General features: G+C 39.3%; 1 protein-coding gene across 1 annotated transcript; it reads right to left on the reverse strand.

Annotated features, from left to right (window-relative positions):
- Window positions 1-667: 667 nt before the first annotated feature.
- On the reverse strand, window positions 668-9,753 carry LOC139007347 (killer cell lectin-like receptor subfamily F member 1). Its single transcript, XM_070410701.1, has 6 exons — window positions 9,526-9,753; window positions 7,162-7,260; window positions 6,149-6,304; window positions 4,576-4,715; window positions 3,413-3,525; window positions 668-795 (listed from the first exon to the last, which is right to left on the reverse strand). The coding sequence occupies exons 1-6, from the start codon at window positions 9,608-9,610 to the stop codon at window positions 687-689; spliced, it is 702 nt and encodes a 233-aa protein (XP_070266802.1). The 5' UTR covers window positions 9,611-9,753; the 3' UTR covers window positions 668-686.
- Between the last annotated feature and the right edge of the window lie 11,468 nt (window positions 9,754-21,221).

Consider the following 21,221-nt stretch of genomic DNA (forward strand, 5'->3'; position numbering starts at 1 on the left):
TATTTATTGAAACAATTTATAGAAGCAAAATCCTAGAAACAAATTTAATGTTCATCAATAAAGGAGTATAGAATCTATAAATCCACACCATAATGCAACTCAGGACTACATGAAATTTGCATAGAATATTGTTAATAATAAAAAGGCAAAATACAGGAAAGCAGACATAATAACATTTGGTGTAAATGAAAAATGAATAAAAATTCTGAAAATAGCTGAAACCGGTTTGGCTCAGTGGATGGAGCGTCGGCCTGCGGACTGAAGGGTCCCGGGTTCGATTCCGGTCAAGGGCATGTACCTGGGTTGCGGGCACATCCCCAGTGGGAGATGTGCAGGAGGCAGCTGGTCGATGTTTCTCTCTCATCGATGTTTCTAGCTCTCTGTCTCTCTCCCTTCCTCTCTGTAGAAAATCAATAAAATATATTTTAAAAAAAATTCTGAATATAAATGCATGGGTTTACACTAGATTATATTATCACATTAAAAACTAGAAAGGTTATATTGTAGATTATAAGCAGGAGTTATTTTGAGACTAGCATCAATATGGGTGATGAAGGGAAAATGGAGAAAAGATTTTGGTGTTTAATTTCAGTTTTAAATTCTTACTCTTGAAGATTAATATTAGAACCTGATAGGCAAAAATCTTTGATAACTGATTATTCCACTATAACTTATATTTTAAAATATTAACATTGACAAATCCACTTGAAAACACTGCTGCAGGTTTCAGAGTAAATTTTGTTTCCCTTGATGGAAGCACAGCTGTTTTCAGTAGCTGGTCCTTTTATGAAGAATCTGCAGAAGAGATGATAAATATATTGTTAATCATTGTTGATGAAGAGATCCATTTGTCTTTGCAGCTAATGTCCTCCCTTAATTAAAAGGCAATTCAAAATTTCAAGGCATTTGCAAATACTTTGACTGACTAAACATTACAGTATATCTGTAACTTAGTATTACTGTCTGATTGACAGAAAGTTCTCAGAGAGTTTGTTTGCAAATGATAGAGCTAAGAATAAATGTGTGCCCATATTCCCATTTGAGTATTTTTTTCCATGTGGTCCTTAGATTAAAAAAAAAAAAAGGTTAAGTCATATGAACAACTCACTTAACTTTTGTGGCTGGCTTCTCATATCAAATTGTACAATGTATTAATAATATTTGCCTCATGATACTATTATGAGTTTAAATGAATCAATGCTCATAGAACTTTCTACAAAAACTGACCTATATAAGCTCTAACTAAATTATACATTTATTGTATTATCTATGACGTGCACTGACTACCAGGGGGCAGACGCTCAACGCAGGAGCAGAAACCACAGGCATGGAAACATGGAACAGACTGATGAATCTCAGAGGGAAGGGGGTAGTGGGGAGGGCAGGAAGAGATTAAACAAAGATCTTATGTGCATACTAGAGGCCCAGTATATGAATTCATGGGGTCCCTCGGCCTGGCCTGTGCCCTCACAATCCGGGACGCCTCAGGGGATGTTGGACTGCTGATTTCAGCCCAATCCCCACATGCCAGGCCGAGGGAACCCACCACTGTATGAATCTGTGCACCAGGCCTCTAGTTTATCCATAAACAAGTATGATAAATACAATTATAAAATATCTATAAAATACTATAATGTTAGTGATTTTATTCTGTTAGAAATTTATTTAAACTTAGGAAAAAGTTTTAAGAATCATGGGCAAGATGTACAGGGTCAAGAAAACTTCCAAATTAATAAGGAGCAAATAAGTGCTGGATTTCCGTATTGGAAAATACACTGTTCCCAAGTTTATGTTTGAATTTTACATTCAATGTATTTCAAACAAAAATCCCCAGGCATGGTCTAAAGTTAAAACTAAATCTTATAGGTAGTGTTGAGTGGATTTGGCAGAGGAAAACTAAGGACCTTCATTGGTGATCAATCAGAGAATGTTCAGTTTTACAACCCTACCCTCAAAATGATACCATCTCATAATTTTATTCTCCATTCCAATGTCTTTGATTGACTTGCTTAGATTGATTCATTTACTGCAGTGAGATGGAAAATAATATTTAACGACAAAGTAATGGAGTGGAAATAACACAACAATATCATTAATTAGTTGGTTACATAGTGTATTAATTTCTTATCACTGCTCTAATGAATTACCACTAATTTAGTGGCTTAAAACAACACAAATTTGTTATCTTGCAGTTCTGGTTGTCAGAATTCTAAATCTAGTTTTACGGGAGTAAATCAAGCGTGTACTTCGCTGCCTTCCACAGGCACTGGGGGGAATTTTGTTCATTGCCCTTTGCAGCTTTTAGAGGCTAATGCACTGCGTGGGCCATGGCTGTATCACTTGGACCACATGCCCCTATTTTCTCTCTTGTAAGGATTCGTGTTTACATTGTGACCACCTGGATAATCCAACATAATGTTCTTATCTCAAGATTATTAATTTAACCACAGCCTTGAAATCTTTTTTGCCAAAATTTTAAAATCCTCAATAATCTCATGCAATTGCTGAGAAAATTTTGTATTCATTTGATCGATCTTATATTTATCATTTATCTTTTAATGTTATGTGCATACACATAGTCTACTTGCAAATTGAATACAAGTATTCAGATCAGGACTAGCATGAGTCAAAGTGAGGCACTGGCTGTGAGCACACAATTTAAGAGGGTCCCCAAAACTCAGTAAGCAAGATAAATGATAATTTAATGAAGGGTCAGAGGAAATTTGAGAAAAGCCATTTTGAACTGTAAAGAGGCTAATGCCATAGCTGTGGTACTAAACCAGATACCATTTCAAAGTAATACAGTCTAAAGATTTTGGTATTTGGATATGGACATCTTTGGGACCATTATTTTGTCTACCAACATCAGGATAAAATTTGAATTTACTGGTTTAACTATTTGTAGCTCTAAATATTTTATTATAAAATAAACATAAGCATACAAAAATATTGATGAAAATTTTAAAATCCTCAATAACCTCATGCAATTGTTGCAAAATTTTTATATTCTTTTGTTCCATCTTATATTTCTCATTTGTCTTTTAATGTTATGATAATCAATCATATAATACAAAAATTATACAAAAGTTGTTTTTCAGTTACTAAAGATCCTGAGGTAAACATAGAGAATTTTGAAAATACAAAAGCATGTTGGTTTAGTCCACCTCTTCATACAAATCATGAGTAGTCTTTAAACAATAAATGTGCCACCATTATTGTTTTTGAGTTCTTTTAGTTTGTAAACCAAACCACAATATTTATTATTACTCCAGTGAACATTAAATTATTTTTCATCCTTTAAAATTCTTTAGTACCAGTAAGGTGGTTTTGGTGGACACAGAGGTGTTTTATGAAGACACTAATAAGTCTTACAATAAACAATAAATCAGATTGCCTTTTAGTAAAGACTCACATTTTTGAAGCTAATGGAGAACCATCTACCCAGTTCCATGTCCTCTTCTGGGAGGTAAAGTTAAGCCCAATCCACACATAATTTGATTGTTTTAGGTTTTTCTGTATAAAAGCCTAAAAAGTAATGAGTAACTAGATGAACAGAATCCTATATAATAAAGAAGTGATATGCAAATTGATTGTTATGCCCTCACACAAGATGGCCACCCCCATGTGGGCACAAGATGGCTGGCAGGGGAGGACAGTTGTGGGTGATCAGGCCAACAAGGGAGGGCAGTTAGGGGGAAACCAGGTCAGTAGGGGAGGGAAGTTAGGGGGAAACCAGGCCAGCAGGAGAGGGAAGTTGGGGGCAACAAGGCCTGCAAGTGAGGGAGGGCAGTTGGAAGGGACCAGGCCTATAGTGGAGGGCAGTTAGGGGGGACCAGGCCAGCAGGGGAGGGCAGTTAGGGGCCACCAGGCCTGTAGGGGAGGGCACTTAGGGGCGATCAGGCCAGCAGTGGAGGGCAGTTAGGGGGGACCAGGCCGGCAGGGGAGGACAGTTGGGGGCGATCAGGCTGTTAGGGGAACAGTTAGGCGTCGATCAGGCTGACAGGGGAGTGGTTAGGGGGTAGTCAGGCTGGCAAGCAGAAGCGGTTAGGGGAAATCAGGCAGGTAGGCAGGCGAATGGTTGGGAGCCAGCAGTCCCAGATTGTGAGAGGAATGTCCAACTGGTTTAGGCCTGATCCCACAGGGCAGTCGGACATCCCCCGAGGGGTCCCAGATTGGAGAGGGTGCAGGTTGGGCTGAGGGACACGCCCCCCTCACCATGCACAAATTTTGTGCACCAGGCCTCTAGTATTTTAATAATTTAGACACATTAAATATAATTTTGGAATTTTATTAGGCTTCTCACACTCCACATGAGGATTCTTATACTAATTAATTCATATCCTATTTATCCATGTTATTTGATATATTATATGTATATACACAGTCTACTTGCAAATTGAATACAAGTATTCAGATCAGGACTAGCATGAGTCAAAGTGAGGCATTGGCTTCAAGCACACAATTTAGGAAGGTCCCCAAAATTCAGTAAGCAAAATAAATGAAGGGTCAGAAGAAATTTGTGGAAAGCCATTTTGAACTGTCAAGAGGCTAATGCCATAACACTAAACCACATACCATTTCAAATTGGTCCTGAATTATTACTAGATGAGAGTTTCTCCCCAAACAATACCCATAACTGTCACTCCAACTTTTTAATTCATTAGAAAACCAATAACACTTTTCTTGATATTTGAGCCATTCTGATGGGCACAATCCTGTAGAAAAATAGAAAAAACAAAGAAAAATTAAATTACATGTGTATCTCTGAAAATTGACAGTGAGAATACTTGTGTAATATAAGAGTGGAACTATAATAAAAGCACTCATCACAAGGTGTTCAGACTCACAGTGTCCAAAATACGAATATAATTCTTGGGACTTAAGAAAATTAATTTAGTGAGACAAAGAAAACCCTAGACATAAAGGGTTATTTTTCATGCTATGATCCAATATCATAAACATAAACTAATTAATACATATATTGCATTAAAGCTATTTGAGAGAGTAAATAAAAGATTATTTATACCACTTGCTTAGAATTTATCCATATAAAGTTTTAGAATCTCTATCTTTGTTTTATCTGTGTAATTCCTCTTAATGTCTTCCTTTTGATATTAAGTAACACTGAGATTCATTTTTTTCAACCTCTTGGTAATTTCAACTTCATCAAGTCCTTTAATTTTCTTAAATTAAATTGAAGTCTCCAAGTAAAAAGATCTGAGACTTTTGAAATAATAATGAGGGAAAGTGAACTATATGTAAAATATAAGTGTAGGTCAAAATAACTATCCAAGTGTGGCCATTATAATCTCTCTTTTTTTCCCCCCTTTTTGGTTAATCCTCACCAGAGGATATTTTTCCATTGATTTTTAGAGAGAATGGAAGGGAGGGAGAGAGACAGAGAGAGAGAAACATCGATGTGAAAGAGACACATCCCGCACAGGCTCTGACCGGAGCTGGAGATCAAGCCTGCAACCAAGATACATGCCCTTGGCTGGAATCAAACCCAGGACCCTTCAGTCCAAGGGCCAACATTCTATCCACTGAGCCAAAATGGCTAGGGCGACCATAATATTTTATGTGTGATATGTGACATAATAATAATTCATATATGATAAAGAGGACTATATAGGGGAATAGAGAAAATACTTTGATAAATAGTTATCAAATAAGTTAATCTGCAGTTTCATCACATATACTATAAAATAAATGTTCAAGGTTCAAAGAGTTGTTAAAATGTTTAATTAAAAAAATTTGAAAGTAGAACAGTTTTCGAAAATTCTATATGATTGGAAGTCCAAAGCTTATTATTACAATAACAATTTACTTGTTATAACTGCTTTTATCTATTTGTATTTCAAAAAAAGATAATTAAGAAACAAAAATGGTTAATTACATATTGCCTTATCATCACAATTAATTTTTCATAATTATATGTCTCAACTTGATTTTAAATCTTTACATTCTGTTTTACAGCTCTCCCCCAACTGTAAATATATACTAGTATGTGAATCAAGTTTTGAGTGTCAAGTAGATTTATGAAAGATATGTGTTTACTTAATTTGTTACATATATGTTCAATGAGATTTTTCAAATTTAGAAGTTCTAAAAGATTAAAACAAAAGTAGGCCAAAGCCTTGAAAAATACCTCCGTGGTCTGTAGCACTTGAAGCACAGTGGTCTGCATCTTCAGTACTTATATTTCCTCTTGTGTCACTCTTCATTTTCAGGTTTCCAATATCATCATGCTGGGTGATATTTGAATTATTTCCTTTTGAGCATTTGAGCAACACTCCTTGAGAAACTTGAAAACAGGATTATTGTAAGTTTGGGTAAATATCTTCCCTGCTCAATGCCTCAGAGACAAATTCTTAACATGATTCTGATGATTAGAACCAGAAATCACTGAAGGGATAACTAGAAAGTTTCTTTTTCATTTTCATGTCTAATGAGAAATCATTTCAAATATCGTATAGTTAATTCATTTGAATAACATATATTTGTTGAGGATCTATTCTGTGCCTGGCATTGTCCTAAGAATTGGTGGTACAGTAAATAAAACAAAGTTCTTGCTCTAGGAAGTACACATACTCTTGTCATGCTTTCTTAATGTTTTACCGAGACTTACAATACTGTGTTTAGCCCATCCCACAATAATTGTTAACTGAAAATCTATTTCTTCCAATAGAATATGAGCTTCCTCCACATGATTATTCCTTTCTTCAGTTTGGGAGTTTGTAATAATGTTTGTGGTATACTTGTTGCTCAGTAAAATATTTGTTGGGAAAAAAGTAAGAGTAAATTAAATGCAATCTTACATAAAATGTATTGAAAATTATAGAATTCTATTTACAAGAAGCTGACTAATAAAGAAATATTTTTTTTAAATATTCACCTCAGAAATAGATACATGCGCGTGCACACACACACACACACACACTTTCCTCCTATCAAACTGTATGCCACTTGAGAACAAATACTTAACTGATTTGACTACCAAGTACATTACAATGAAGTATAATATATTGCTTGATACATAGGAGTTCTTTATTAAATCTTCATGTAAGGAACTATAAATATGAAATGAGACATAATGTAAAAAAGAAACATAAAAAGTACACATTTTCATATATTTATTTAATTAAAGACATTTTAACTTACCCAAAAGAATCAGGGAGATAAAAGTCAAAATCAGAAGACCATTTACTGTTCCAGATATTCCCAATAAGATTTTGTACCAGTGTAACATCACAGAAAAATCTGATAGATTAATCACATAAATTAGCTTAGAAAAGGACATTTCTAACAATAGCATTATATATAATATTGGTTTTGAATTTCAAAAGCTAATAGGAAATCAAAAGCATCAAACCTAAGTAAATGGGAAAATATTTACTTTCTTGTATAGTTATAACACTCTGGATGGTCAGAAATTGTGACATGTATTATATTAAATATTAAAATATTGCTACGATTCAGCATAATTTACCATTGGAAAAAAGAATGTTAATCTGCACATTAATAATCTCCCCCCATACACATACACTCTCAGGTGTGTGTGAATGGCACTTACAGACACATATATTCACACAAATAAAACCTTTCTAATTAATCATTTGCTTTTTTGTAATGTTCATAGCAATTTTGTTATAATAACCATAAACTGGAAATAACTCAGAAGTCCTTCAGTGAATGGTTAAGAAAACTTTAGACCCATACCTGTAATATAACTCAGCAATATAAAGAAATAAACTATTGTTACATGAAACAATTAGAAATAAAATTTACACACTGAAATCAATTGGCCTTTATATATCAAATATCATTTAAAAATATAATAAAGAGAAATTATTACGTTGGGTAGCTAACAAAACATAAAACAAACAAGAAGAAAATTGGAAATAAACTTAAAAAGTACCCCAAACAAACAGTGCCACAGCCAACATAAGGAGAATTAAACAAACACATAAAGAACCGAAAAGCATAAATGTAGACTTGAACAAATAGAAATTCAACCACTTTTGGTCTGGAGGCTGTGTCAAAGAGATAAACTTTCCCTAAGTTAATTGATAAATTAAGAAGTGATTTAGTATACTGAACTACATCAGTTTGCTATGGTTTGGGTTGTTTGTGACGAATTTTTGCAAACTTCATTATAAAATTATTTGGAAGAACAAACAAGTGAGCTAACCAAGTAAACAATTAAAAGTATAGAAATGCGAAATGGTACAATGCTATGGAGAGATAGTTAAAGAAGTTTACAAACTTCTATAGGCATTTATATAATCATCCAGCAACCCTTCTAGAAATCTGTTCCAGTTACATATTAGAAAAATATTAAAAGACCCATGTGCAAGGCCTTATAATAGTAATATTATTTTTAAGAGAATGCAAACATCATAAATGTCCAACAGTAGGGGAACTAGTTGAATAAACTAGTTGAATCAATTAGTTGAATATGTAGTATATAATTATAATTGCATAATATATTTACTCAGACATAATTATAAAGATAAGCCAAAATTTTAAAAAGTGATCCCTCAGAATAAAATGGAATCTAAAGCAAAGGACCCTAACTGGGTATTAAGTTAGTGGCTAAACTGTAGACGGAGGAATTATTTCAAGTAATTTGAAAACATAATTTGACTGTGCAAGTCCAATAGAGTATATAGTAAGAACAAAAACCACCAAAACATTTTAATCTGTTGTAAGTAATTAGTAGAAATGCTATCTATAGTAATTCTGAAATTTTATACATATGGCAAAAATATAATTTCTTCTTATTAGTGCCAAGATCTGAGTAAAGTTATACAAATATACAATTGCAAGGCTTGAATTGTCTACTAGACTCAAATGTAATGTTTTACCCCAAGCTTTACTAAATTTTAGCAAAGGATACACTATAGTAAAGTATTAATATTAGAATCTACTATTTAATTAACTAAAAGTTGCAAATTTCTTATTTGTAGCGCCCTGAGCTCCTTTTTTCGCACCAAAACACATTTTGGTTTCCATGCAAAATCTACAAGTGAGTGTAAAAAAAGTTTGCACGTAGGAACCACCACATTTTGTGATCTTTCAGGCTAATATCTATATTTTCCAAAACAAAAATTTTCACCTGGTGGAAACCATATTTTAAAGTTATTGACAAGCTAAAATAAACTTGGTATTTAAAATGCCATATTTTATGAATAATAAGGTGCATAACTGACAACTCATATTCATTTTTAACTATTAATTTTAATTTAATGTATCTATTTGTCGAGAGTGTCCTAATAAATTATATGAGAAAAAATATTATTTGAAAAGTAGAGAACTGTTAGTCTCACATTGATAAATGAGAGAAACAGGTAGAGAGACGAGATGGAGAGAGAGACGGAAGACAGAAGCACCAAAAAGCGAAATCGTTCAAGAACAGAATATTAGAAATTACTATCTACATTAATATTCATGTTAATATTAACCCATGTTAAATCCATGCCCATATTAATTCACACCACTTGAAAAAAAAACTTAATTCCATACCTTTAAATTTAAGTTGGGATGTTTGGCTAGGACGCCTTTTTTTCAACTGCACATTCAATGTCATGTATCTTTCTTCATCTTGCATCTTTAATGTGAGTAGATGTGTGTGTGTATATGTGTGTGTTTTGTTTTGTTTTAAGTATGATATGTACTAAGAAAGTAATAAAGCTGATGCTAATCAGGGGTTTGTCCTCAAACTACTAATTTGTTTTCAAGGTGTCCACTCAGGGTACATCCAAGGCTTCACAGCTTCATCGTTGGTGAAAACCTCAGAGGAAATGTTTGCTTTTCTTTTACTCATGACCTAGATACCATGATTTCTCAACTTTTTACCACATGTTTAATTTAATATCATACCGGTTCTTTAAAAAGTTTCTTCTCATAACTCCATAAAGTCAGGGGAATAGAAATTATATCCTTTTAAGAGTTCAGTTAAATGATATATATAGCTGCCTTTTTTAGCCTAAATATGTAAATTTTTTAGCCTAAATATGTAAATTTTCAGTTACACGCCCTAATACTTAGCTTCCAATTACCTAACAGTTAAATAATTTTTTGATCCTAAAACTTTTCAAATTATACTAATGATATAATTATATAATTTGAATAAAAACATACCGACAATTTTTGGCATGCTAACGATGCCCTAAACATAATATTTGAAAAATCAGGGTAAATTCAGTAAAGAAACCATATTTTCCAATGATCTTTTCTGATATTTGAGGATAATGCCCAATATTCATGATGCAGAGCAGAAATGTGTGCATTTTTTCTCTTAGCTTTAGTTAAGTCTAATTTACAAACCATGTTGTTCACTTAATGCATGCATATGAATGGATGGATTTTTGTAAATATATAGATGTTTGTAATCATCACTAAATCTAGTTTAGAACTTTTAAAAAGTTCTCTTAGGCCCAAACCAAAAAGAGTAACACAGTTCTAGAAATGATAACTTCGCCCTAGTCAGTTTGGCTCAGTGGGAAGGGCATTGGCCTGTGAACTGAAAGGTCCCGGGTTTGATTCTGGTCAGGGCACATGCCCAGGTTGCGAACTCAGTCTCCAGTGGGGGGCAGGGGTCCAGAGGCAGCTGATCAATGGTTCTCTTTCATCATTGATGTTTCTATCTCTCTCTCCCTCTCTTTCTTCTCTGAAATCAATAAAAACATTATTTTTTTTAAAAAAAGAAATGATAACTTTATTCATTGAGATGAAGTAGTTTAAAATTTAGGTATCTAGATCTCAAATCTTTGGCAATTGTAGCAAATCCAGAATGGAAAGCCAAAGACTATGGCCGTGAGACTTCACTAGTGTTTGGCTAACGACTGAGTAAGAAAATAGCATCTGGTGAAGGTATTCAGCTGGGAAATGAAGATGTTTGCAGGGAGAGCAGCATGAGAGTCTCTGATTTCATTCTTCACAGAGATTTGTCCAACTCAGTCACATAGTAGCTAGTTCTTTTTTTAAGACCTCACAGAACCACTAGAGAGCGCCATTTCACAAGAGGAACTGAAGGTTTGCCCATTGAGTTGCTGGAATACAGAAAAAGAAGGCTGAAAAGCAGCCTTGGGTTAGAAATCAACCAGCGAATTTCATTTACACTAGGCTGTATTCAGAGCACAAAAAATCATCAAGTAATGTGCTTTAACTCACAGATTCTTTGGCTTTTATTAATCTAATTATTTTTGTGAAGCATGCAAAAGCAATCAATCTAGTTATGTTTTTCAATTTTATTATATGAAGCATACATATGACAAAGTGATATGACAAACTTTACTGCTTTATAAACACACTAGAGGCCCAGTGCATGAAATTCGTGCACATGGGGGGATCCCCTCAGCCCAGCCTGCACCATCTCCAATCCAGGACCCCTTGGGGGATGTCCGACTGCCGGTATAGGCCCGATCCTGGGAATCAGGCCTAAACCAGCAATCAGACATCCCTCTCACAATCCTAGAATGCTGGCTACTAATTGCTCACCTGCCTGCCTGCCTGGTCACCCCTAACTGGCCTCTGTGCCAGCCAGGTTGCTCCCAATTGCCCCCCTGCTGGCCTGGTCTCTCCTAACTGACCCTCCCTCCCCCGCATTGGGCTGGTCACCCCTTACTGCCCCTCTTGCCAGCCTGATCACCCCCTACTACTCCCCTCTGCCGGTCTTGTCACCACCAACTGCCCCCCTTTGCCAGTCTGGTTGCCCCCAACTGCACCCCCTGCTGGCCTAGTCACCCCTCACTGTCCCCCTGCCAGCCTAATCGCCCCCAACTGCCCCCCTGCTGGCCTGGTTGCCCCCAACTGTCCCCCCGCTGGCCTGATCACCCCTAATTGCCCCCCTCTGCCAGCCTGTTCACCCCCAATTACCCCCCCCCCCCCCGCTGGCCTGGTAATCCTTTATGGCTCCCCCACTGGCCTGGTCACCCCATGCCTGCTGTTCAATTGTTTGGTCATCCCTCACTAACCCCCCTGCCAGCCTGGTCATAGACAGTCATCTTGTGAGGGTGTGATAGTCAATTTGCATATTACCTCTTTATTATATAGGATTTCCTATCAAGAATGATAAGTGAAAATAACTTACAAAAGTTTAAGTTGAAATATTTAGTGCCAATCTGGAAAACCCTATGTCAAATAGCTCTTAATAGGCCTGAAAACTGTAATATTACTGTAAAATTAATTAATGTTTTAAGGCATAAAAAATGGACTTAATGAGTTATGTGTTAGGTATTATGTCAAAGACACACTAAGATCTGTGTAGAGCTTTGTTAAAAGTTACATTTCAAAATTGCAAAAAATAAAAAAGTGATATTTTCTTTTTTTTTCCTGAGAATTGTCCTAAATTATGTTGACTTCTTATTTCATACTCCACTGAGAAAACAAAGTGTAATGTTAGCCAGCCCAGATAATATCTGAACATTTTATATTGCTGCAAATTGAGATAAAAGAAACAGTGAAAAAAATAGAATTTGTATCTAGTTCTAATTTATTCAGTATCCTGGAATTTGACATTTTCATCTTTGTTTAAAAAGAAATAAACAGTTAGGACTATCCCAGTGAACAAAGACATAATTCTGGCAACAGACCAAATATATTTACTTACTAGAGGCTCAGTGCATGAAATTCATGCACTGGGTGGGGGGGTCCCCCAGCCCAGCCTGCACCCGCTCACAATCCAGGACCCGTCAGGTAGGGTCCCTAGGCCTGGCTGTTGATCAGGGCCTATTGGGGCTTTCCTTCCTCTGCTGCTGGCAGCTGGCCCCACCCCCACCACTGCCACTGCTTGCCATCTGTGCAGCACTGCCCCCACACCCCTTGCCACCAGTCGCCTCCCTCTGCAGGCAACAGGTGTGGGGTGTGATCACTTGGCTGGCCTGAGCCTCCCTTTGCAGGGCGATCGGTGGATGATGGTGGGGCCCTCGACCAATTGCATCGCACCCGCCTTAGCTGGCCCGGCATCAGTGTGTGTCATAGCATGGTCGTCCAGATAGTCGTTCTGCTGTTTGGCCGTTTGGTCGATTTGCATATCACACTTGTATTATTATAGATTGGATGAAATTAACAACAGAAATTTCACCAGTGAGCATGAAATTTTAATACGGGCCGATGAAAATAACATTCTACATAAACTCTCCACTGTCAAATCAGATCACATAGGAAGCTACATGTTATAGTTACAAATATGGCTAATTTAAAGAAAACACCCAAGAGAGTTAATTTGAGACAAAGAACATCTTTGTGTAGATTTCACTGGAGAAGACTGATGGTGGTGGAGTCAGTGGAAGAGCTAGAAGTAGTGAAGATGGTAATTTCAATATTAATGATATTACTAGTACTATTTCTCTAACAGCCAAAAAAAGATTGTTTATAATGGAAAGGGAAATATCAATTGTGTCAAATTCTTTTTAAAAGTCCATTAAAAAGAAAATTGAGTACTGAATAGAGAATAGAGCAATAGGTTAATAATGACCTTGAGAATATTGGAAAAAATGATTTTAAGATTTATCCAGAAAAAATACAGCAGAAAAACCAAGGTTCCTTTCCCCCTAAAGAAAAAAAAATATTGTGGTATCTTCAACTATCTGATATGAAATAACAACAATAATAATATTGTCTTCCCAAAGTAAAAATCAATCACCATCTAGGTCTCAGCTCAATTACAAATTTTTGAATAGTTCCTCTGGGGGTGAAGACTAACATTATGGATCAAGTGGACCTACCTAAAACCCATGCAAAAGCCAACATGTTCATCCTCACAGGTGGCAGCAGTCCACATACCACTGCTCTTTGAGCTCCCATCATTCTCCCATGGCAAAGAAAGGAAGAGTCTTGAGGATATAGACTTAAATATTTAGTGGTTAACTGGCCCAGGAAAAGGAATCAATGCAGTACAAACTATATAAAAAATTTTTATTGTTTACACTAGACTCCCTACCACAATACCACTAACATCATCTGCCCAGAAAAATACACACAACATTTTTTCAGCAAAGCCCAGCTGGGTATCTAATGGACCATTGATAGTAAAGTTTTTTGAGAGCTACAGAGTCATAGCACCTTTCAGAGCAGGGGTACGGCTAAGAAAGGTACATGGTACCCCAAAGTAATAAGGCCTCTTACCTTATTTTTTGGAATTGATATTTGCACGTCATTTCTGCAATTCCTGATTCTTTCCTGGGCACTATTGTAGCTACTAATGCAAAGCCTAGGAGAAATCTGAATTATCCAGAAAAGTCCTTTCTGACCACCTTTTCTAACACTTGGACCTACTCCCTTTGTCACTCACTGTCATATACACACATTAATTGATTCATTAATTCAACAAAAAAAAGTTATTATCTGCCTGGCAATGTTCTGGGCACTGGGGATATAGCAGTGAATACAACAAAACTGATACTTTCATGTGGATTGAAATAGAGGAAGATATGCAAAAACAAAACAAACAAACAAAACTATAGCAATTCAGTTGGTAAGGAAGTGGCTTGAAGATAAGTAAAGTCAAAGCATGAAAATGGGGGTTGCTTTGCAATTTCTGCAAGGACAGAAGCAGAAAGACCACAAAAACCTGCTGCAATGGAAGGCAAGAGTTGAGGTTAGATTAGTTTTGAGCATTTTAAGGTTATGATGCCTATTTGATATTGAAGTAGAGAGTGTGGGTAAGGAGTTGATAGGCAGGTATGGAATGTAGGAAAGAGGTCAAAGTAAAAAATCCTAATATATAAAAACCCAGGGGCCACAGATCCATTCCCGGGCTCTCAGGCTCCATTGATCAGGGGAAGACTAATGGGGGAACCAGGGTCCCTCAGGCTCCAATGAATCCATGCAGCAGTGACATTTTGATCAGGCTGGTCCCTCCCCCGGCCTGCAGGCTCCCATTGATCAGGGGATGGTTAACAAGGAACCGAAATGAGTGGCCCAGGAACTTGCAGGCAGCTGGAAGGCAGGCCTCTTGGTATCAATCGGTGTTGGAGGAGGGGCAGAACTGGGGACTGGCTTCCTTAGTAGGCCTGTAAATTCAATCTCCAGAGGACAGGCCAGGCACCAACAACCAGTGCCTCTGGCACGACCCCAACTGCACTGCCGGCCTCCTGGAACTTGACCTCGGGCACTGCAGCCATTTCCCCTCCCTAGACGCTCCACAAGGAAGAAAGGATACCGCCAGCAGCGCCAGGGGCGACCAGCGGTGACTGACTGTTCTCCCTGTGCTTCCTCCAGTCACTCGAGCCGGCCCCCACCTGCCCCGCTCCAGATGCAGTGTAATCACTGCACACAGAAGGAATGTAGTTAAAAAAACAAAAACAGACGACCAAGAGAATGCCGCAGTCAACATCCGGAGTCCGGCTCAGGAGAAGGGAGAGAAGGGAGAATTCCATAAGTTGGCCGATGCCAAGATATTTCTGAGTGACTGCCTGGCGTGTGACAGTTGTGTGACCGCAGAGGAAGGAGTCCAAGTTTCTCAGCAGAACACCAAGGACTTCTTCCATGTTCTGAACCTTAATAAGAAATGTGATACCTCACAGCACAAAGTGCTGGCAGTGTCTTTGTGTCCTTAGTCTCTGCCTTATTTTGCTGCTAAATTCAGCCTCAGTGTCACTGATGCATCCAGAAGGCTCTGTGGCTTTCTCAAAAGCCTTGGGACGCACTGTCTTTGACATGAAGATAGCTGCGGACTTCAGCATCCTGAAGTCAGGAGGAATTTGTGCGTCGGTACTGACGGTACCATGAGGAAGAGCCCTGGCTACCCATGCTGACCTCCGCCTGCCCTGGCTGGGACTGATAAGCAGAGCGCATGCTGCGTCACCCCATCACCTCTACCTCTGCACGGCCAAGTCTCCCCAGCAGATTATGGGCTCTCCGGTGAAGGATTACTTCACCAGACAGCAGAACCTGTCCCCAGACAAGATTTTCCACGTCATTGTGGCCGTGTGTTATGACAAGAAACTGGAGGCCCTTTGAGAAGATGTTCCCACAGCTTCACATAGTTCCCTGGGTGCTGACTGCATATTAACCTCAGGTGAAATTGTCCAGATAATGGACACTGTTTGGAGACATGAAGGAGGAGGAGGTGAGGCTCCACGGGGGTGCCAGCTCCAACGGGTACCTGGTGCACATCTTCTGCACATGGCCAAGGAGCTGCTCAATGAGGACGTGGTGTGCTCACCAACCGCACTCTGAGGAACAAAGACTTCCAGGAGGTCACCCTCGAAAGGGACGGAGAGGTTCTGCTATGCTTTGAGGCTGCTATGGCTTTCAGAACATCCAGAAGTGGTCCTAAAGCTGCAGAGGGGCAAGTTCCCCTGCCACTTCATGGAGGTCCCGGCCTGTGCCGGGCATGCCTAAGCGGCAGGGGCCAGGCCCAGGCAGAGGATGGGTGTGTGGCAGATGGAAGGCATCTATGCTGCCCTCCTGGTGTGGCCCCCGGAGACCAGCGCCCATGTGCAGGAGCTGTACCAGGAGTGGCTGGGGGGGGGGGGCCTATGCAGGGGGGAATAGCCCCCCCCCCCGGCTCCTCCCTGTCCCCCCCCCCGCGCTCCCCCCAACCCTCCCTCCCCCCCCCCCCCCGGGTCCAGGTGGCTCTGCACACTGCCTAGCAGGACCCAGGGCATCCTGCCAGGACATCAAGTAGTAAAGGTCCAGCCGATGCCTGGCCTGCAGGCCGCCTGAAGAGGGGTGTCAGACACCTGAAGGAAAGGCTTAGCATCTCTGTCATCGCTTTGGTTTTCAGAATTCCCTGCTCCCCATCTGTCGGGTCCCTCCCTCTGAGGGGTGCTGTCGTCATCACATGGGTGCAACTGGAATATTATATCTCAAGAGGATTGCCCCAATGTACATATCCTTTTATCCGATGATGAAAAAAATCGCAAAGAACAAGAATGGAGACAGACTACTGTCTTTTAGTCTTAAATAAACTCTCGCAGTCCGAAATGTTTCCAACATTTCAAATGGTTCTGTGTTATTCCCCAACTAGATAAATCTAATGTGCAGGTATCATATAGGCAGAAAAGTAGATTTATTTGCAGAGAAATAGCCATATTATATTAGTCAAGTCACATAGTTGTCACAAGAGACACTATCATTATAAAGCAAAAGTGATTCTGCTGTAACTAAAAGAATTTTATAATTTTTGCCCACTTGTTGCTTATAGACACAAATATTTTTAAGGAAAATAACTTTTTGGCTTCACTGGATTTTAAGATACATTGGCTTCTACATTTATACTCATAATCATTCTAATTTTATCTTTTTAAAAAGTATTTCTGTTATTTCCTAGTTTAGATTATATTTTGTATTAGGTTTTTAAAAAATAGTAATCAAAGTTACAAACTATGACCCAATTACGTAATTCTTTTTCTTAAAACTTAAATGAAATTGTAAACTTTCAGTGACCCTAAAAATACCCTTGAAATTTGTAACTTCTTGTTTCTAAGTAAAGAGGTTAAATTGACTTCCTATAAATTACGTAGCTTTTGTGGTCAAACCAAGAGAAAGGTGAAAAGGAAATAGATGTATAGGAGTTTCATGCTTATTTGGTTGCAAATGAATTCTGAGACTTTCATGAAAAATTAAAAGTCAATTTTCGCGAAACCTGGCCACTTGAAAAATTTTTCAGAATAGAAAGCAAGCCAGACCAGTGTGGCTCAGTGGTTGAGTGTTGACCCATGAACTAAGAGGCTTCTGGTTCAATTCCTGGTCAGGGCATATGCCTGGGTTGCAGGCTCAATTCCCCATGCAGAAGGCAGCTGATCGATGTTTCTCTCATTGATTTTTCTATCTCTCTATCCCTCTCCCTTCCTCTATCTCTAAAAATATTAATAAAAACATATTAAAGAAAAAAGCAAGATTTTGCAGTATATTCTCTTCAACTGGTTTATCATACAGTTAAGGATTATGATTAAATCTCTCCTTATTACTGTGTATAATTATGTACTTATGTAATTTTACAGCTACATTTTTACAGGTAAAATGATTTATTTATAATTCTTACGTATAAACTTAGTCTGTAGAACTCCAGAGCAGAGATCATGGCATTGATCTTTTCACCTCTCATGGTTCTTACTTTTCTGATATTCATTGAGAAGCATGGGACACTAGTGTTTTGCAAGTTGAAAGTCTGTATAAAGGCATTTTTATTTTTTCATCGATTTAATACTGGATATGCTGTTATACTTCTGGATACTAAATGTTCATTGATTTTATCTTTTCATCCTATTCAATTCAGTACACCTACCATTTGAGCCCATTATTTAGTCAATGAAAAAAAATTATATACATATCTACACTAATAAAAGACAAAGATGCTAATTGACCGTACCTTTGCTACACCCAAGCCACACCCACCAGCCAATCAGAGTGACTATATGCAAATTAACCCAACCAAAATGGCGGTCAACAGCCAAGGAGCTGGAACAAGCAGGAGGCTTGGTTGCCCCGGCAATGGAGGAAGCCAAGCTTCCCACCGGCCCTGGCTGGTTGAGGCCTCTGCTCAAAGACAACAAAGTTTCAATTATAGAAGATAAATAAATCCCAGATACCTGCTTCCAGCCAGCCTCCACTGGGAGTTTGGGTGGCTGGGGCTGTGGCCAGCCTGCAAACAGCCATTAGCCCCTCACCCAGGATGGCCACACCCTCATAGGGTGAGGGTCCCTGTTGGGGGGCTTGGCCAGCCTGCAAACAGCCATCAGCCCCTCACCCAGACTGGCCAGGTACCCCAGCAGGTCCCCCCACCCTGAAGGGGGAGTGGCCAGGCTGAAAACAACCCTTAGCCCCTCATCCAGGTTGGCCAGGCACCCCAGCGGGCACCCCCACCCTGATCTGGGACACCCTTCAGGGAAAACCAGCCAGCCCCCACCCATGCACCAGGCCTCTATCCTATATAATAAAAGGGTAATATGCAAATTGACCCTAATAGCAGAGCGACTGGGAATCACTGGTCACTGTGACACACACTGACCACCAGGGGGCAGTCGCTCAATGCAGGAGCTGCCCCCTAGTGGTCAGTGAGCTCCCACAGGGGGAGCTCTGCTCAGCCACAAGCCAGGCTGACAACTGCCAGTACAGCGGTGGTGGTGAGAGCCTCTTCCGCCTCCTCAGCAGTGCTTCGGATGTCTGACTGCAGCTAGGCCTGCTCCCCGCTGGCAAGTGGACCTCCCCCAAGGGCTGCCAGGCTGCCAGAGGGATGTCTGACTGCCAGCTTAGGCCCAATCCCCCGGGGCTTAAGCCAGCAGGTGGTCATCCCCCGAGGGGTCCCAGGCTGCGAGAGGGCACAGGCCAGGCTGAGGGACCCTCCCGAGTGCACAAATTTTTGTGCACCGGGCCTCTACTATATTTATATAATCAGCCATGATAATCATAATTACAAATTGTGTCTTCCCAGCATCTGTATCTGTCTTCCTATTTCTTTGGAAAAATCATCTGCTCACTTACTATGGTCTTGGGAGATTGTCAACCAGACTCTACCATAGCCTTGGTTAAAATGATTACTTTGAATATGGACAGATAAAGTTGCTGATGAAATAAAAGATGGAGCCGAAACCGGTTTGGCTCAGTGGATAGAGCATCAGCCTGCAGACTGAAAGGTCCCAGGTTCGATTCTGGTCGAGGGCATGTACCTTGGTTGAGGGCACATCCCCAGTGGGAGATGTGCAGCAGGCAGCTGATCGATGTTTCTCTCTCATTGATGTTTCTAACTCTCTGTAAAAAATCAATAAAATATATTTTTTTAAAAAAGAAATAAAAGATGGATCTATATGCTCTTGTACTATAGATAGCTAGATATTAATGGGAAAAGAGCAGGGGAGTAGACCTTGTTGAGCATATTCAGCTGGGAGACAGAGGCCTGTTTGCTACACCAGGAAGCTACAACTTCACACATACTCCAGGGGATCAGAGCATTGCCCTGCCAAGGACTAATACCCTTCCATTCCTGTCCTGGATTGTTGAAGGGGGAGCAGGGAGAAATAAGCACATGCACAATAAAGTCAAAATGGCTCCAGGGTGGGGATGGGGGGAGGGAGGAGGGGGGACAGGTGCTGACCATAGAGACTAGAGCTAGGCAGTCTAACCTGGAAAAGGGATCATTCATCAGGGACCCCATTGGAAGCCCATGAAAGTTTAAGAATTGATTGGTTGTTTTGAAAAAAGTCTCTCTCTCTCTCTCTCTCTCTCTCTCAGACCTGTACTCACTGTTGAATTGCTTTCGCTCTCCCCGGGAGCATGTGACCATGCCTGTCTAGCGGCCACCTGGGGCCCATGGAAGACGGCAAAGGGCTAAGTTTTAATATGAAGCAGGAAGTCTGGACACGGGCTCTTGTTTGGCTCTGCTGCAGACACAGTTGGACTTTTTCCATGGCGGGACAGAGGGAGATGGGACATTGGAAACCCAGGGGCACGGGCAGACTCCCCAAATAATTTTTTTCCTTTTATTTTCTTTTTTATTTAAAAAAAAATCTTTATTGTTGAAAGTATTACATAGGTCCTCCTTTTTCCCCCACTAACATCTTCCAGGCAGGTCCCGTCCTCCCTGCGCAGGCCTTCACCACCCCATTGTCTGTGTCCACAGGTTCTGGATCTATGCACACAAGGTCATTAGTTGATCTCATCCCACCCACCTCCCCTGCCTTCCCTCTGAGGTTCAACAGTCTGTTCATGCTTCTATGACTCTGGGTCTATTTTTGATCATCAGTTTATTTGGTTCATTGGATTCCACGTATAAGTAAAATCACGTGATATTTATCTTTCTCTCACTGACTTATTTTGCTCAGCAATAATACTCTCCAGGTCCATCCATGCTGTTGCAAATGATAAGAGTTCTTTCTTTTTTATTGCCACATAGTATTCCATTGTGTAAATGTACCATAGTTTTTTTATCCACTAATCTGATGGGCACTTAGGCTACTTCCATGTCTTAGTTATTGTAAATTTCACTGCTATCAACATAGGGGTGCCCCAAATAAATCTTGTCATGAGTTCACAATCTCCCATGTGTAGGTCCTTGGAATTCTTTCCTCATGATCCCATAAAAGAGCCTGTTCCCACAGCACTCTGACCGCTATAAGTAGAATTATGTTTGATTTTCTTTTATATGAGTCATTTGATGTTTTCTACAAATGTGATATTTCATGCATAATACGAATGTGTTTACTGGAGAGTCAAACATTCATTATAATCATCCTCCAAAAATTTCAAATGCAAAAAGAAGTTGGAGAAAAGGT

The sequence above is a fragment of the Myotis yumanensis genome, unplaced genomic scaffold (assembly GCF_028538775.1).
Source record: "Myotis yumanensis isolate MYYU_CA2020_CCGP unplaced genomic scaffold, mMyoYum1.0.hap1 SCAF_3, whole genome shotgun sequence".
Classification (NCBI taxonomy): Eukaryota; Metazoa; Chordata; class Mammalia; order Chiroptera; family Vespertilionidae; genus Myotis; species Myotis yumanensis.

Bases quoted from the DNA above. Each gene is read 5' to 3' on its own strand.
- LOC139007347 (XM_070410701.1), bottom strand. From the start codon at position 9,610: ATGCAAGATGAAGAAAGATACATGACATTGAATGTGCAGTTGAAAAAA. The intron at 4,716-6,148 runs GTATTTTTCAAG...ATTTTTCTACAG, and splicing joins AAGTGCTACAGACCACGGAG to GATTGTGCCCATCAGAATGG. The intron at 796-3,412 runs GTGAGTCTTTAC...TCTCTTCTGCAG, and splicing joins TCTCCATTAGCTTCAAAAAT to ATTCTTCATAAAAGGACCAG.